We start from the raw sequence: 18,064 nt of genomic DNA, 5'->3' as shown, positions 1-18,064 counted from the left end.
TAAGAGCACGGGGAGGTTGTTGGGTGTTCCTTCCAAAGGTGAATCCTCTAGAGAGGCTGTACATTCCTGAAGAGGCTGGGTGGGGTCTCTGGGGACGATGATCTCTAATGAAAGAATCCTTTGAGAAAACAGATCCTGAGGGCGTGAGTGGTTCTTGAGGAGAAGGTAAGAATTTCCTTGAGGAAACGTTCACCCCAAGGAGCTGGCTGATACCTGTGGGTTAGCAGGGGCTCCGTGTTGCACATACAGGGCCAGTGCCTGGGCACAGCCACCCTCTCGGATCAGGTGAGTCGCATACAAAGCCACGTACTTGTGCAGAATCTTGTAGTTCTGTTCCAGGGGTGCAGGAAAAGCAAGGGGAGGTTAGGGTCAGTAAGACCAAGCAGTGAGGGTGGGGTGGTGACTTGAGGCCATGGATTTGTTTAGGTGGCCAAGGGCATATGCAAGCCAGGCCCGGCTAGGCCTCTGACCCCACTGTCAGAGTGTGAAGACTGAGCTCTCTGACGCTGATTAGGGATCTCTGGGGTTTGGGCTTTGGAGGAAGTAAGAGAGACAGCTCTGGGACAGGTGGGGAGTCAGAAAAATACACAGAAGAGCTGGGAGTGGGATGAAGAGAGGAGTACCTGCTTGGTAGCTGTTTCAATGCACTTGTCCCACTGGCCCTGCTCCACATATAGGTCCAAAGCAGCCACCACATCCACACCCACCAGCTACGGATCAGTTGAAAAGAGAGTTACACGAGGAGAAAGAGAGAGAGAGAATCTCTTGAGCTTGCCTCCTGCTGACTCTGCCAATCTCACCGAGTCCACTTTGCCCTGGTTCTTGAGGAACTCTTTATAATGCTGGTCCACATAGTCTTCATACCTGTGAAAATGTGCAGAGATCTTGCACTTCATGGTCCTGGGATGCACACCCTTCCCATGAGAACTTTCTCCCAATCTTTACAAAAGGAAGTAAAAGAGAATTTCTAGTGAGAAGGGGTCATGAACTTACCGGGGATCTAACTCCTTAGCCACACGCTTGGCCTTGTTCCATTCCTCACCCTCAATGAAAGCATCGATCGCTTCCTTGACTAGGTCCAGGTTCAGATAGAGCTCTGCAGCCTGCACAGTGGAAAGTCAGAGATGAGATCATCTTTCCCCTCCCTCCCCAGTCTCCCCTCTGGGAACTCTCTGTGAACTCTGGGGAAACAGAAATGCATGCCATGTCTGCCAGGAGACCACTTCATACAGCTTCCTGAGTGCAGGTGTCACCTTTCCACCCATCCCTGTGCAATCTATTTCTATTCAGTCCCAGCACGCTACTTACTGCACTGTGCTTTCCAATTCCAATCAGCTGGGGTCCCACAGCCCGAACTACTTCCAGACTGCGTTGGGGAGGTAGAAACTTGATGGAGAGTTCAGCTGCCTGAGTGGTTGAACAGAAGATAGAAATGGGTAGGAGAGACAAATATTGCTGGGGGGTCCTCGACCTGCTCTGTTTTATTCCCTCCAGTTGCCAACTTTCTTGCACTCTCCCTCACTTTCCGCCCTCTTGGGCAAATCCTGCCTCATGGTCCATCAGAGCCTTTCAATAGAGGACCTATCTCTTCCTCTCAACTCATCCTCTTTCAGACATTCATCGCTGTCTGAGATCACTGCATTTGGTCCTGTCACCTTTGACAAACTGGTTTCTCAAGTTCTTTGTCCCTAACAGAATCTTGGTAGCATGGTACAGAGAAAGAACCCCTAAAATCGGAGCCCAGGGCATTCTGCAACTATTTGTTTTAGGCTTTTCTGAGCTTCAGTTTCTTCACCCATAAGAGTGATGGTCAGGGCTTCCCTGGTGGCACAGTGGTTAAGAATCCGCCTGCCGGGGCTTCCCTGGTGGCGCAGTGGTTGGGAGTCCGCCTGCCGATGTAGGGGACATGGGTTCATGCCCCTGTCCGGGAAGATCCCACATGCTGTGGAGCGGACAGGCCCGTGAGCCACGGCCGCTGGGCCTGCGCCTCTGGAGCCTGTGCTCCACAGCGGGAGGGGCCGCATCAGTGAGAGGCCCGCGTACCGCAAAAAAAAAAAAAAAAAAGAATCCACCTGCCAATGCAGGGGACATGGGTTCGAGCCCTGGTCCGGGAAGATCCCACATGCCGCGAAGCAACTAAGCCTGTGCGCCACAACTACTGAGCCTGCGAGCCACAACTACTGAGCCCGTGAGCCACAACTACTGAAGCCTGCGTGCCTAGAGCCCATGCTCCGCAACAAGAGAAGCCACTGCAGTGAGAAGCCCACACACCGCAACAAAGAGTAGCCCCCGCTCGCCGCAACTAGAGAAAGCTCGCGTGCAGCAATGAAGACTCAATGCAGCCAAAAATAAATTTAAAAAAAATTATCGAATCTTTAAAAAAAAAAAAAAGAATGACGGTCAGTCTAGGTTTGTACTGTCCAGAACGGCAGCCACTAGTCACGTGGCCAGTACCAACTGCGATGTGCTGTAACCTTAAATGTTTCAAAGACTTTAGTATGAAAAAAGGAATGTAGAATACCTTGATAAATTTTTATATTGATTGCATGTTGAAATAATAGTTTCGATATATTGGGTTAAACAGAATATAATTATTTTCACCTGTTTCTTTATACTTATTTGAATGTGGGGCTACTAGAAATTTTAAAATTACGTGTATGACTTAAACCTTTGTGACCTGCATTATATTTCTACTGGACAGTGTTGGTCTAGATGACCTTGGAGACCTCTTCTAACCTTAAAACTCAGTAATTCTAAAAACCCAAGTGTTCCATGAGTTCACTCTGTTTGCACTGTGATGCTGACATCCTCACCAGATTTTAATTTCCACACGGTCCAGTTTAGCTATAGTCTATGCTAATCCTCCTGGTCTTCCCCCACCTATTCTTGCCTCTCTTTCTTTCTTTCTTTTTTCTTTTTTTAAGGTTTTGGCCACACCCCATGGCATGTGGGATCTTAGTTCCCCGACCAGGGATCGAACCCACACCTACTGCACTGGAAGGCAGAGTCTTAACCATTGGGCCGCCGGGGAAGCCCCTTGCCTCTCTTTCTTTACCTGCCAAACCCTTCAAGGCTTAAAGTGCTCCCATCCAGGAAGCCACCCTCTGACTAATCTGAAGAAGGTACAGTCATGAACAGACCCAAGTAAACAATGCCCCAGAGGAAGATACAGAAGATGCTTAATACTTGATTAAAACCTGTTAAACTCTCTTAAATAGTCCTCAGTCCTTTCTACTTCCTTCCCCTCCAACTTCTAGGGGCTATTCAATTACAAGGCCTCACAAACCTAAGGGAAATTCTGCAGGGGCATCAGCACACCAACATTTTATCCAGGGGCTGATCCATCTCACCCCTTCATAACTCCTAATACCATATTTCCCTGCATCTAAGGCACATCATTAAAAGATACATGTATCCCCCTCTCAAAGACACCAAGAATCTGTCGTAGAATTGATGAAACATATTAGCTTGGCTTAATCTCCTAGAGCCTTCTTTTCAGGAGCTGCTGGGTAGACGAGGGGCCTCTGCTTTTTTCATGGCCTCCATCTGGCCCAGCTCCAGGGTCTGGATTTGCCCTTCCAGCTTTGATCCCAGGCCTACCTCCTCCCTCACAAGGGCTCCCCTACCCCAGCCCACAGAGATCTCACCCTTCTCTGAACTCTACTTGAATCACACACTTCAGTCTTCACTAAGTTGCGATATTAACTAATTGAGCCACATGTTAGTCTACCTTCCCCCAATTTCTGGCTCTCCGGGTTCTATGTTATATCCCTTTTTATAGCCTTCATAGGTTCTGGATCTAGCATCTAGCAAGCACGCAGTAGATACCTGCTACCTGATTGAAAACAAAAAGACACAGAAGGAAAAAGATGAATGTCTGAGAAGAAATGCTGGATGTGAACGGGGGCCTGGAAGCATAGGGCCAGGCAGGTGTGGCAGCCTCACCTTCATCCAGCACTTCTCTACCAGGCTGCTGCTTCCTGCATCCCGCACTTTGAGGTAACAGTCGACTGCACGGCTGTATTCTCCAGCCTGCTCCCACTGTCGCGCTTGCTCCACCAGTCCCTCCATGCCCCTGTGCGGACGAGTGTGCTCGTGACCAGGAATGGGGAGGGGCAGTGTGGCCGATTCTGTGCACACCTCTGACCATCCACCCCCAGCCCTGCCGACATTTCCGGGTCCCCTGGCTTCACACCTGGCCCCCTTCTTGGCAGCTTCCCGCTCATACTCCTCCTGCAGTGCCTCCAGCTGGCCAGGCACGTAGTCCTTGCAGATCCGCAGGGCATCGCTCCATAGTCCAGCTTCCTGCTCAGATTTCCAGGTATCAGGACAGTTAGCGGCAGGCATGACAGCTTTCCAGTGCCACTCAGGTGCCATGGCCCACTGATCCCTAGGTCCTTGGACTTCTCTTCCCCTTCCTCTTTGTCTCCTTCCCCCTCCCCAGTGTTAACCTCCTGTATCATTCTCAGTACCAGGGCTCAGTGTAGTGCTCTGTGGGCTCTCACATCCTCTCACCCTGCCCTCATGGCCCTGAATCTGCTGACCCACCTTATAGTAATTGAGGGCCAGGCCTGGTCTCTGGGCCCGAAGCAGCAGCCCTTCTGCTTTCTGGAAGTCTTTCTCCTCCAAGGCCCCCCGGGCCTGCCCCACGAGCACCTCAGCAACACTGTCAGGGTCGTGGGCCTCGGCCACACGCTGAGCTGCCTCCCAATCCTGGTTATGGACAAACCTGCTCCCAGATGAGGACAGAGAGGAGGCTGAGTATAGGAATGAGGCCTCCACGATGAGAGGCAAAAAGCCATGTCACTGAGGGGGTATAAGATTTATTGGTACTAGGTTTAGATGAAGGTGAAGATGACAATGAAAGATCCTGGGGCTGAGTCTGGGAGGACAGGATTAAGGAATTTATGGGGTAACTCACATGAGGACTGCTTCCTTGGGTTTACCAGCCCTGATGAATTCAGCTTCAGCCTCTTCAAATTTTCCCTAGACGGAGAGAAAGGCAGCCATACATGATGAGACAGAGATCGGCATCACAGGCAGCCATGAGACAGGTGGTTTGAATGCCTGGCAGCAGTGGGCTAGGGGATGGGAAGGAGGGCTCTGTGGTCAGAGTCAAAAGCAATGGAGAACAATCACATCCATACCTCATCCTCCAGGTACATAGCGTATCTGAGATGAATCTCAGGGGTTTTGTGCTTGAGGGCCAGCCGAGAGAGTTCAAAAGCAAATTCAAAGGAGCTGAAATGGAAGGTGCAGATAAGGTTTGCTTACTCTATACTTCCTTTTATAAGGGGAAAAGAAAAACAGAGGGCAAGGATTGAGGGGAGGAAAAGGCACAGATTAAGAAAGACAATCAATATGAAATGATAGAGAAGCACAGAGAGCACAGCACTGACAGGGAGGAATGACTCCTGGTGCTCTGACCACCTCCTCCTGAGCCACGTCTACACTAGCAGAAAAATAATCTTCCCAAAACAAGTAAAACTATCCATAGCAGTCTGACTCAATGCAGGATTACTACTGGTGTTCTTAACATTTACTTAAGAAAAGCTCACTTTGGGCAGAAGGCCTGAATAAACGTTTTTCAAATGAGGATACACAGATGGTCAACATGAAAAGATGCTCTAATCATCTAATCATCAGAGAAATGCAAGTCAAAACCATAATGAGATAACAACTCGCACCTGTAAGAATGTCTATCAACGAAAAAGGTCTACAAATAGCAAATGTGGGTGAGGATGTGAAGAAAACAGAACCCTTGTGCACTGTTGGTGGAAATGGAATTTGGTGCAGCCAATAGGGAAAAGAGTATGGAGGTTCCTCAAAAAACTAAAAAACAGAACTACTATATGATCCAACAATTCCACTCCTGGGTATGTATCTGAAGAAAACAAAAACACTAATTAGAAAAGATACATGCACCCCAATGTTCATAGCAGCACTATTTACAACAGCCAAGATATGGAAGCAACCTAAGTGTCCATCAACAGATAAATGAATAAGGAAGATGTGGTACATACATACAATGGAATACTACTCAACCATAAAAAATGAAATTTTGCCATTTCCAACAACACGGATGGACCTGGAGGGTATTATGCTTAGTGAAATAAGTCAGACAGAGAAAGACAAATACTGTATGTTGTCACTTATATGTGAAATCTAAAAAAACAAAACAAACAAATGAATATAACAAAACAGAAACAGACTCACAGATATAGAGAACAAACTAGTGGTTACCAGTGGCGAGAGGAAAGGGAGGAAGGTCAAGACAGGGCTAGGAGATTAAGAGGTACAGACTACTATGTATAAAGTAAATAAGCTACAAGAATACGCTATACAGCACAGGGAATATAGCCAATATAATAACTTTAAATAGAGTATAACTCATAAAAATATCGAATCACCATGTTGGACACCTGAAACTAATATTATAAATCAACTACACTTCAAAAAATTAATAATTTAATTTAAATTATTTAATTAAACTTAATTTAATTTAACTTAATTTAAAAAAAGAAAGAAAAGTTCATTTTGCATTTAATGGAATCACACTTCCGTTACTCAGAAGTAAGTTACTGGCTTAGTGCATTTTAGCTTTAAAAGCTGTTCTCTTTCCACCTTTCTCCTTAGAACAGCCAAAGATTAAACACCATTCTGAGCCTCCTGGGGAACAGGAGCAGAGTTACTAATTCATTCTTGCCTCTCTATCGGGTTCGTCCAAGGATCTCTCCTGACCACATTTCTTCACTCTTGCTTCAGCCTCTAGAAATGCTTTTCAGTTATACATCAATTTCCTTTCTCTATATAGAGGCTCTGTCTGGAATGGGGCCAGCAGAGAGAAGGCTTGGGGCCTCACCAGTTGTCAGCAGCATGGTCAAGAGCAGCTTCCAGGAGTCCCAGCTTACTGAGCAGTCTAACTGCAGCCTCACCTCCCAGGCTCTTTGCCCACAGATAGGCCACGTGTTTGTGGGCATTAGCTCCTCCGTGAGCCTTGGCCACCTGAAAAGCAAAGCCACTTGGCAATCCTCCAATACAGGGGTACATGGCTGCTCCCTTCTCATCTCTGACCTGACCTCAGCTTGGAAAAAGATCAGGTGCCTCTCCTAGAACAGTAGGAAGAGGGCTAAGTTTCAGGGTCTATTAACCTGATTAGGGTCCCAGGATGGATTTCAGGTCGTTCACAAACCATTAAAATTGTATGTGAAATTTTGTGCGTAGGTGTGGACTTTTTTCAAAGACACCCATGACCAGTTTAGAATTAGACAGTTACTTGAGAGTGGGAAAGAGGGATGGATGAACCCTGTACATCCTTATCCAGTAAGGGTAAGAACTCCTTACCCGGTAGGCCTCTTCCCAAAGCCCATTGGACCGGTACATATTCACTGTTGCCTTCCACTCCTGGGCCTCGAGGTAGTGATATTCAGCCTCCTGTAGTCGGCCTTCAGCCTCCAGCTCCTGGGGAGAGGTGGATCAGGATGGGAGAGGGGGCGATGGAGCCTGTTTGGGGGAGAGATGGGCGGGGGCAGGAGGAGGGCTCACCTTGCCCAGATGCAGGTGTGTGTCGCTGAGGAGATCTGGGTGGTGCTTCCCTACTAGGCGGATCATATCATCATATAACTTGTGCTTTTTGAACATGGTGATGGCAAGATCAGGCTCTTCCACTGTCACATATAGCCTGGGAATAGGAGATATACCTGCGGCCTCCTAGACCCAGATTCCTGCTGCTAGAGTCGTTCCTAAGGGATTCTGTCACTGCCTTCTGGGCAGAGGGCACGTATCTGCAGACCCCATCCCTCCCTCTAGCCCTGAAGCCCCATCTCCTGCTACACCTCCCCTGGGGCCACGGCTCACCTTTCAGCCTCGCGGTACTTGCCCTGCTTCTCCATCTCCTGAGCCTGGGTGATGTACAGCACCGACACATCTTCTGGTCTCATGCACTTCATTGCCAGCTGTGCGGACACACAGAGCCAGGGTAGCTTCAGGCACCAATTCCCAAGGGAAGCAGAGGAAAATGCAGAGCGCACAGGGAAGTGGGGCTTCAAGGGAGCCTGTTTTCTCAGGAACTCTGAACCTTCCCAACAACCACAGGCGTTTGGTTAGTGTCACTCTCCTAGTCAGTTCAGGGAATCCCAAGTCCATAATAAGCAGAGTAAGAATTACATTCTGCTAAGGCAGGAGGGTCAGAGATACCCTGTGCTGGGGGCACCTGTTCCCACCACCTTACTCCTACTGTACCCACTGGGCTCTGGGAGCAGAAGCGAGAATGGTTACCAGTGTGGCTAGAGCTTCAGCGAGGTATTTCAGATTCCCTAGCCCCCAAGCCCATCTGCTGTGTTCAGAATCGCAGGTTTGGGAACAAGGGCCTCTCTTCATCCTTGCCTTTCCCCATGGCTAGGGATCAAAGTTACCCAGACTGTATTTTGGTACTCTTCCTCAGCTTTCAGGGAACCCAGCGAAGTGGGTATATCAGAGACTAAGGAAAGTGGCAACATAACCACAAAGGTGGAATTCTTTTCTCATGAACTCCGCCCATTCCCTACCTTGTGGGCTTGCTCCCAGCGGCCAGCCTGGGTGTACATGTCTATGGCATCTTTCGTCCGGTCTCCCTTAGTGTAGAGCTCCTCAGCAATCTGTGGTTGAGACAGGCAGAGGCAAAAGGTCAGAGCATCAGAGTGAAAGCAGCCTGTAGGAGGAAAGAACAAACCTCAGTGGGGATGGAGCAGAGCCTGGGATACCATTATCCTATAGTCACAGAGAAGACAAGACGACTACAGGTGTTTCAGACTTTCTACTGTTTTGCAAAAAGACCAGCCTGAAACAATATGAGGACAATACAGTGGGAGTTTAAGAGGGCCTCATGTTTCTGCAATGCAAGGCAATTCTATACTGTAACTATGTTGGAGTTATTCTTTTTTTTTTTAATTAATTAATTTATTTTTGGCTGCGTTAGGTCTTCATTGCTGTGTGCGGGCTTCTCATTGCGGTGGCTTTTTTTGTTGCAGAGCATGGGCTCTAGGTGCGGGGGCTTCAGTAGTTGTGGCTCGTGGGCTCTAGATCGCAGGCTCAGTAGTTGTGGTGCACAGGCTTAGTTGCTCCGTGGCATGTGGGATCTTCCCAGACCAGGGATCGAACCCGTGTCCCCTGCATTGGCAGGTAGGTTCTTAACCACTGCGCCACCAGGGAAGTCCCTATTCTTTTTTTTAAATTTTAATTTAAAAAAAATTTTTATTGAAGTGTGGTTGATTTACAATGTTGTGTTGATTTCTGCTGTACAGCAAAGTGATTCAGTTATACGTGTATATATATATTCTTTTTCATATTTTTTTCCATTATGGTTTATCACAGGATATTGAATATAGTTCCCTGTGCTATACAGTAGGACCTTGCTGTTTATCCGTCCTGTATATACTAGTTTGCACCTGCTAATGTTGGAGTTATCCATGAAGCATCACTCATGCTTGCACAGGAAGAGAGCTAGAGACTTGCTTTATATGTCTGGGAGAGGGGTCTATGTTATGTTAGAATGAAATGGGGGAAGTAAACCTCTTTCTTCCCATTCAGGGTGGTGACATTGTTGGGTCCCAGAAAGAAGGATTTGGAACACTTCTTGCTCTGGGTTCCCTCCTCCTCATCCTGTCCTACATTGCTTTAGGCTGCAGAAAGGGGCTCTCCCTCACCTCATACTCCTGCAGAGACGCATAGTGTTGGGCCACACGAGGATAGTATTTGGACGCAGTGTTCTGGTCCTGTAGATCTAATATATAAATTGCCTTCTTCCACTGGCGGGCACCCAGGGCAGCCTCAATTGCCTTAATGGAGCACCTGGCATAGTTGGGAAAGGTGTAAATATGTATGAGGAAAGAGGAAAATAGATGGAGGCGAAGGGAAACCTCAAGCATACTCCAACCTACATTTTGAGATCTCTCTTATTTTAGTAAGGCCCTGGCACCCTTACTTTCCCCATCAGCTCTCATCTCATGCCCAAATGTCCTTTGCACCCCCAGACCACCACACCTGGCTTCAATGTAGTGATTAATGGCCGCATCAAGCTGCTTCTGCTGCACCAAGTGGTCCCCCCACGCCTCCTCTAGTCTCACCACCTCCACTGGGAATGCCAATCGAGCCAGCTCCACCGCTGCCAGAGACAGAGAGGGCACTCAGCTCAGACTTCAGGAAAAGTGAGATAGAGAAATGAGGCGTGGAATACAGGTGAGAAGTGGAGGGACGGAGGAGCACTGAAGACAGTCAGCCTGAGCAGAGGCACAGAACAGGTGTGGGGGACTGTTTGGGCTGCAGTCCACAACACTGAGGGATGGGCTGTGGGTGGCTAGTACCTTTCATGAACGCGTTGCCTTTACAGTAGCACTCCAGGGCCCGCTGTGGATTTCGAATCTTCTCAAAGAGATCACCTGCCTGTTAACACATTCCATATTGCTACAAAGATACCCTTACTACACAAAAGTCAAGTATCAGCCCCCAAAGGAGACGAATCAGCCACCAGTCAGGGAGGGCTATGCGCTCCAAGACCCCTCTGGGTAGGAAAAGGGCACTGAGCCCTGGGGGTAAGGGACAGGAATAGGAAGCCAGCCATACCCTTTCATACAGTTCGCTCTTGATAAGGGCTGCAGTGATGTGCTCTACCAGCTCTGTGGTGGCCAGCAGTTCCTCTCGGGTCAGCACCAGCCGAGCAGCTTTGGCGGGGAGCCCAGCTTTGAGGTAGAGGCTGATGGCTGCTAGCCTGTCCCCTTGGCTCTCCTGAAGTTCGCCTGCTCGCTCCTCTTGCTGTGTGTCCATCAGCCACTGGTAGTAGCCCTGGCGCAGCTTCTCTAGGGCTGGGTGTCCCTGGACACGCAACAGAGAAGACCAGGAGTCACATCCCTCCTGCCCTGCTGCTTCCCAGGCTTCTCCAATCCCACTGTAACAACAGAAACCCTCCCAGTCACCAATGTCCTAACTCCTCACCATATCAGGTCCCGGCCCCTGCCCTGTTGCAGTTCCTACAGTCTCCTTGACAAGAGGAGGTTTCTGATATTGGTGGGAGTGAGTTCTGAACAACTGTGGGGAAGACAGAAATGGTACCTTGGCCTCAGCCACAGCGATACATTCGTCCCAACGATGTAGCTCCTGGTACATGTCCATGGCCTCCTCAACAGCGTTCTAGGGGAACCCGGGCAGAGGAAAGAGGGACACCAGGAAGATACGAGAATCAGAAATCAGCAAGCTCTCCTCAGCCCAGCTAAGATGCCAGCCTGTGTGGACTGAAGGCCTCATCCTTTACGTATACACAAGCAGAGGTGAATTTAGTATGAAACTAAAAGAAACTTAAGCTTCAGGGCACCTTATTTGCACAGGTTCCTTCCAAAGCAACTTTTTTTTTTTAAATTTTTATTATTATTTTTTTTTCCAAAGCAACTTTTCTTAAAGAGGGCTCCTCAAATTGTATAAGCTTTGGGCCTCACAAAATCTGGATCTACCTCCACGCACAAGAATTGCAGAGACAGGCTCTGGAGTATACGGGGAGACAGCAGACTTTTTATGAAAGAAAGAAGTAATTGTAAGAACTAACACAGAGAAGGGAATTATGGAGGAGTGAAATGAACTATATAGACCTTTCTGAAAGTTCTCCCCAGACCTTTGGTAGCCCAGCTGACCCGTGCTCATTCCTCCTGAGTTTGCCTCTCTATTTTTCCCTCTCTGATCCCCTCTTCCATCCAGTTCTTCTGTTCCTGTTACCTGTTCTAAGAAGATCATTTCGGCCAGCTTGTAGTTCTTCTCCAGCATGGCTAGACGTGCTCGGACCTGATAAAAGTCTGTTCCTTCTCCACCCTGTGGGGAAAAAGGAGGTTCTGCTTATTCTGTTGGTGCCACAGGAGCCATTCTGTCTGTGTGGCCAGAGAGACATGGAGGCTAAAAGGCTTAGGAAGCTGAAAACCTTCATGGGGCTTAGAGGCTCGAGGTTTGGCAAGCAATTCCAATATGGTCTGACTTGAAGGTAGAGGTGTGGGGGGCAGGGTAGAGGAAGTTAGCCATGGCTGGAAAGCTAAGAGTCGTGGGGCTGAGTACCAGGAGAAATCTCAGCTTGAAAGACTGAACGAATCAGGAGAATACTTGCATATTCCCGAGACACTTGATCTGCAATCTCATTGGTCTCACGTAGGAATCGAGCTTTTGCTACATGGCCCAAAGCAGAAAAGCACCTATAGTATGGAAGCGATGACAGTAATATTATAATAGAATCATCATTAATTCATTGGTTCAGTAGATATACTGAGCATCTATTATATGCCAGAAACTGTTCTTGCCACTGGGGACACAAAAGGGATAAGACAGATGAGGGCCCAGCTCTTAGGGAACTTACTTTCTAGTGGAAACAATTAGTAAACAAATAAACAAAGATTATTTGAAAGAATGGAAAATAAAACTAAGGGGACTCCTTAAGTTGGTAGCCAGAGAAGACCTGTTTGGGGAGCTGACATCTGAGCTGAGACCTTAATACAAGAAAGAGCCAATCATGACAAGATGGAGAAAAATTATTCCAGGCAGAGAGAAAAGCTAGTGTAAAGGCCCTAAGGCAGGAGTGAGCTTGGCACGCTCAAAGGGACAAAAGGACGCCAGTGCGGCTGGAGACTAATGGGCAAGTACCCGATATGAGAAGAAAGCAGGGGCCTTAGGACATGCAAAGAGTTTGGGTTTTATACAAAGTACAATAGTAAGTTACTGGAAGGTTCTGAGCAAGAAAATGATAAATCTAATTTATGTTTTTAAAAACTTAGCTGCTGTGGGGTGAATGGATCATAGGGGTGTAAGAACCGTATCAGTGAGACTAATTAAGAGGCTTTGCAACACAGCATGTAGATGGTGGTGGTCTATTCCAGGGTGGACACAGTAGAGGTGAACAAATAAGAGATTCAGGATACTTTTTTTTTTTTTTACAATCACATGGATCACTTTTTATTTTTAACATATAGAATTTGACTTTGTGTATATATATATATATATATATGCATGTACACATGTACAAAATACTTGTATCTGTTAGCATTTTCTTTTTTTTTATCTTTATTGGAGTATAATTGCTTTACAATGCTGTTACTTTTTTCTGTACAACAAAGTGAATCAGCTATATGTATACATATATCCCCATATCCCCTCTCTTTTGAGCCTCCCCCCCACCCTCACTATCCCAAGCCTCTAGGTAGTCACAAAGCATCAAGCTGATCTCCCTGTGCTATGCTGTGGCTTCCCACTAGCCATCCATTTTACATTTAGTAGTGTATCTATGTCAATGCTACTCTCTCACTTTGTCCCAGCTTCCCCTTCCCCCACCCCTGGGTCCTCAAGTCCATTCTCTGCGTCTTTATTCCTGCCCTGCCACTAGGTTCATCAGTATTGTTTTTTTTTAGATTCCAAATATGTGCGTTAGCATAGGGTGTTTGTTTTTCTCTTTCTGACTTACTTCACTCTGTATGACAGACTCTATGTCCATCCACCTCATTACAGGTAACTCAGTTTCATTCCTTTTTATGGCTGAGTAATATTCCATCGTATATATGTGCCACATCTTCTTTATCCATTCATCTGTTGATGGACATTTAGGTTGCTTCCATGTCCTGGCTATTGTAAATAGAGCTGCAATGAACATTGTGGTACATGACTCTTTTTGAATTATGGTTTTCTCAGGGTATATGCCCAGTAGTGGGATTGCTGGGTCGCAGGGTAGTTCTATTTTTAGTTTTTTAAGGAACCTCCATACTGTTCTCCATAGTGACTGTATCAATTTACACTCCCACCAACAGTGCAGGAGGGTTCCCTTTTCTCCACACGTTCTCCAGCATTTATTGTTTCTAGATTTTTTGATGATGGCCATTCTGACTGGTGTGAGGTGATACCTCATTGTGGTTTTGATTTGCATTTCTCTAATGATTAGTGATGTTGAGCATCCTTTCATGTGTTTGTTGGCAATCTGTATATCTCCTTTGGAGAAGTATCTATTTAGGTCTTCTGCCCATTTTTGGATTGGGTTGTTTGTTTTTTTGATATTGAGCTGCATGAGCTGCTTGTATATCTTGGAGATTAATCCTTTGTCAGTTGCTTTGTTCACAAATATTTTCTCCCATTGTGAGGGTTGTCTTTTTGTCTTCTTTACGGTTTCCTCTGCTGTGCAAAAGCTTTTAAGTTTCATTAGGTCCCATTTGTTTATTTTTGTTTTTATTTCCATTTCTCTAGGAGGTGGGTCAAAAAGGATCTTGCTGTGATTTATGTCATAGTGTTCTGCCTAAGTTTTCCTCTAAGAGTTTTATAGTGTCTGGCCTTACATTTAGGTCTTTAATCTATCTTGAGTTTATTTTTGTGTATGGTGTTAGGAAGTGTTCTGATTTCATTCTTTTACATGTAGCTGTGAAGTTTTCCCAGCACCACTTATTGAAGAGACTGTCTTTTCTCCACTGTATATTCTTGCCTCCTTTGTCAAAGATAAGGTGACCATTTGTGTGTGGGTTTATCTCTGGGCTTTCTATCCTGTTCCACTGATCTATATTTCTGTTTCTGTGCCAGTACCATACTGTCTTGATTACTGTAACTTTGTAGTATAGTCTGAGGTCAGGGAGCCTGATTTCTCCAGCTCCGTTTTTCTTTCTGAAGATTGCTTTGGCTATTTGGGGTCTTTTGTGTTTCCATACAAACTGTAAATTTTTTTGTTCTAGCTCTGTGAAAAATGCCATTGGTAGTTTGATACGGATTATATTGAATCTGTAGATGGCTCTGGGTAGTATAGTCATTTTCACAATGTTGATTCTTCCAATTCAAGAACATGGTATATCTCTCCATCGGTTTGTATACTCTTTGATTTCTTTCATCAGTGTCTTACAGTTTTCTGCATACAAGTCTTTCGTCTCCTTAGGTAGGTTTATTCCTAGGTATTTTATTCTTTTTGTTGCAGTGGTAAATGGGAGTGTTTCCTTAATTTCTCTTTCTGATTTTTCACTGTTAGTGTATAGGAATGCAAGAGATTTCTGTGCATTAATTTTCAGGATATGTTTTGAAGACCCTGGATCAGTGTCCCTAGGACTTGCTGAGAGTCTAGCTGTGAGGGGATGGGAAAAAAGGGACCAAGGATGACTCCTCGGCAAAATAGCAGCAGCTGACCTTTAAAGAGCACTTCCAACCTGTGCTCTTCACACAGGTCCTCTTATTTGCTCTCCACTACCACTGCCATTTTTCTTTACCATCCTGCAAGGTAAATTCTGTTATCATCCCCATTTCATAGAGCAAATGGAGAAACCAAGGCTTGGGAAGGTTAAGTTAATGTCTTTCAAGTTACACAGCTGGTAAATGGAGCCAAGATTTGAAATCAGAGAGTCTGGAGTCCCATGTTTGTCCTATAAATTACACTCCTATACAACACCTGGAATATACAGATCAACACGTGGATTGTAGGGTATGAGTATTAAAAACTTTGAAGGGGCACCTAGTTACAAGATTGGGGAATGACAACAAAAAAAGACACACCCTTATGTGAAGTAACTCAGAAAAACAAATATCGTACAATATTGCTTATATGTGGAATCTAGAAAAATGGTAGAGATGAAATTACTTGCAAAGCAGAAATAGAGTCACAGATGTAGAGAACAAACTTATGACTACCAAGTGGGGAAGGAAGGGTGGGATGAACTGGGAGATTGGGACTGACATATATACACGACTATGTATAAAATAGATAACTAATGAGAACTTACTGCATAGCACAGGGAACTCTACTCAATGTTCTGTGGTTACCCAAAATGGGAAAGAAATCTAAAAGAGTATATATATATATGACTGATTCACTTTGCTGTACAGCAAGAAACTAACACAACATTGTAAAGCAACTATAGTCCAATAAAAATTTAGAAAAAAATAAATAAAAGACATGCTCATAATCTAGGATGGGAGGATGTTTGGAATAACTGTACCACGGAAGGGTTCTATGACATCTGTTGGCATGGGAAGGGAAGTGCTGCCTTAACACTGGGGAGGAGCAGCCCACGGGGAAGATACCTGCATGGCCATCCCTCCCTCCTAGCTGCCTGGCACCTTGGTTCTACAGCCCAACTCACCTCTCAGCAATGTGTAGCTGCCTTGCTTCCAGTGACAGCTTACTCAAGGTTTTCCACATTGCCTCTGTTTCTGGGGTCATTTCCAGAGTCTCCAAGAAGGCTGCTGCCCTGGAGAGGGAAGGAAGCAAAGCACAAGGAATGAGTCCAGGGTCAGGAAGACACCGAGGAATACTAGCGATGGGACAGGAGAGGAGGGGGGCAGGCAATTGTTTGTCCTCTTTGTCTAATCTCCTCCCAGGACACCACGTTCTTTTTAGACATGGTCAGTTTTACTACCCATCCCAGGTCCTCAGAACCAGAATTTCCCACCACCTTGCTGGTTACCAGTCTAGCCCCTCACCTGGTGTAGTTGCCGTCATCAATAGCTGTTCCAAACTCAATAAGGCCCTCATCCAGTGTGTAGGCAACTGTAGTCACGCCTTCAGTCACCATCACCTCGGTCTTTCCCCCGCCCCGCTCCAGACCTACAACATCACCCTGTAAAAATTCAACACCCCCATCCCACCAGAATTCCAAGTTAGCATTTCCACTGACTCAACTGCAGAAAAGACCCACCCTCATTCAACCCTACTGCTCGTACACTGAGGGAATTACAGTGGCCCCTGTTTTTCTAACATTTAGTTTCTCTTAGGCAGATAAAAATTCCCTATATATGGTAATATCCTTGGGTTAAAGTACACTCATAGCTATGATGGCACTAATGGCTAGGGATAAGTTGACAAAGTGTGACATCCACTTCTGCTACGGCCAGCAGTACTGCCAGCAGTACTATTTCTCGGTATTCTTAAAGGTCCTCCTATTAAAATTCAACTTGAACATACTTCTTAATGTATTGCTGGGTTCAACTGAAGAAACCACTAGGAATGCTTCCTACTCCCTCCCCCCGTCCCCACAAAAAGAAAGCAAGAGAGAAAGAGGTCAGTAAGCTAAAACCGAAAAAACATGAGCAGGAAAAAATGGAAGGTGAGCAAGTAGGAAGAATACAGTTGCCCTGAAGGCAAACACAGTATTAGGAGAATAATGGGGATCCTCTCTTCAGTAAAGGGAACCAAAGGGGTACAGGTCATTAATATGCCTGATTCCTGCAGAGGCAAACACAAATCATCTCTGGAGGAAAACATGCCTATTTGAGGCCCTCAGGATTCCAAAAGATTACATTCAATGTAACATGAGCTCACAATAAAAAACTACCAAAATATAAGTTAACAAACAGTTAACCAAAAAGTTAAATGAGTAAACAATACCTATAAGTAACAGTTTTAGACCTCCATGGGTCTCAGATATCAAAAACAATAGTTATGAAAAAAGACAGTTATGATATATAAAATAATTATGTGTGAGATGTTTAAAGACCTAAAAGATGAAATGAAAAATTAAGCAAGGGACAAGAGACTATCAAAAATGGTCAGTCACGTTGGAGAAAGAACCAAATAAAACCTTATGAAAATTTTAATTTTTGAAGTAAAAAACTCAATAGATGGTTTAAATAGCAGATTAGACAATGATGAAAATGAATTAATGAACTAAAAGATGTATCTTAAGAAATTATCCAGAATGTAGCATGGAGTGAGAAGGAGAAAGGAAATATGAAAGACAGGTTAAAAAGGTACAGAAGACAGAACAAGAAATCTAACATACATCTAATTAGAGTTTCGATGGAGAGACTGGAGAATATGATAGAAGAAGCAATGTTTAAAGAGATTATGGTTGGGAAATTTCCAAGACTGATAGAAATATGTGTACTCACAATTACAGGTAGCCCAATATATAACAAGTAGGATAAATAAAAAGAAATTTATAGCTAGACACACTGTGGTAAAATTTCAACATGCCTAAAAAAAGATTTTAAAAGCAACCAGAGAGAAAAGACAGATCACCTACATAGAAAGGACTATTAATAATCTTGTCAGAACAAAAGAAGTCAATCAATGGGACAATATTTGCAAAAGGCTAAGAAAAAATAA

The 18,064-nt window shown here is 45.4% G+C and overlaps 1 protein-coding gene across 2 annotated transcripts in view; it reads right to left on the bottom strand.

The window, feature by feature from the left end:
- The window catches only part of IFT172 (intraflagellar transport 172), a 41,241-nt gene that overhangs the window by 2,746 nt on the left and 20,431 nt on the right, over positions 1-18,064 (bottom strand). For both annotated transcript variants that reach the window (XM_065890903.1, XM_065890904.1), the window contains exons 17-40: positions 16,441-16,577; positions 16,101-16,208; positions 12,119-12,203; positions 11,740-11,832; positions 11,086-11,163; positions 10,600-10,848; positions 10,341-10,419; positions 10,021-10,141; positions 9,684-9,828; positions 8,547-8,636; positions 7,858-7,955; positions 7,546-7,681; positions 7,345-7,461; positions 6,863-7,005; positions 5,148-5,241; positions 4,922-4,986; positions 4,549-4,729; positions 4,196-4,305; positions 3,946-4,075; positions 1,309-1,407; positions 994-1,103; positions 801-864; positions 624-710; positions 214-330 (exon numbers count right to left, since the gene is read on the bottom strand). In XM_065890903.1, coding sequence (XP_065746975.1) covers positions 214-330; positions 624-710; positions 801-864; positions 994-1,103; positions 1,309-1,407; positions 3,946-4,075; positions 4,196-4,305; positions 4,549-4,729; positions 4,922-4,986; positions 5,148-5,241; positions 6,863-7,005; positions 7,345-7,461; positions 7,546-7,681; positions 7,858-7,955; positions 8,547-8,636; positions 9,684-9,828; positions 10,021-10,141; positions 10,341-10,419; positions 10,600-10,848; positions 11,086-11,163; positions 11,740-11,832; positions 12,119-12,203; positions 16,101-16,208; positions 16,441-16,577 — 2,736 coding nt within the window. The remainder of the gene's footprint in view (positions 1-213; positions 331-623; positions 711-800; positions 865-993; positions 1,104-1,308; positions 1,408-3,945; positions 4,076-4,195; positions 4,306-4,548; positions 4,730-4,921; positions 4,987-5,147; positions 5,242-6,862; positions 7,006-7,344; positions 7,462-7,545; positions 7,682-7,857; positions 7,956-8,546; positions 8,637-9,683; positions 9,829-10,020; positions 10,142-10,340; positions 10,420-10,599; positions 10,849-11,085; positions 11,164-11,739; positions 11,833-12,118; positions 12,204-16,100; positions 16,209-16,440; positions 16,578-18,064) is intronic.

Source organism: Phocoena phocoena, chromosome 14, assembly GCF_963924675.1.
Source record: "Phocoena phocoena chromosome 14, mPhoPho1.1, whole genome shotgun sequence".
In the NCBI taxonomy this organism is placed as follows: Eukaryota; Metazoa; Chordata; class Mammalia; order Artiodactyla; family Phocoenidae; genus Phocoena; species Phocoena phocoena.
The sequence above is the reverse complement of the archived record's forward strand: the minus strand, read 5'-3'. Positions and strand labels throughout refer to the sequence as shown.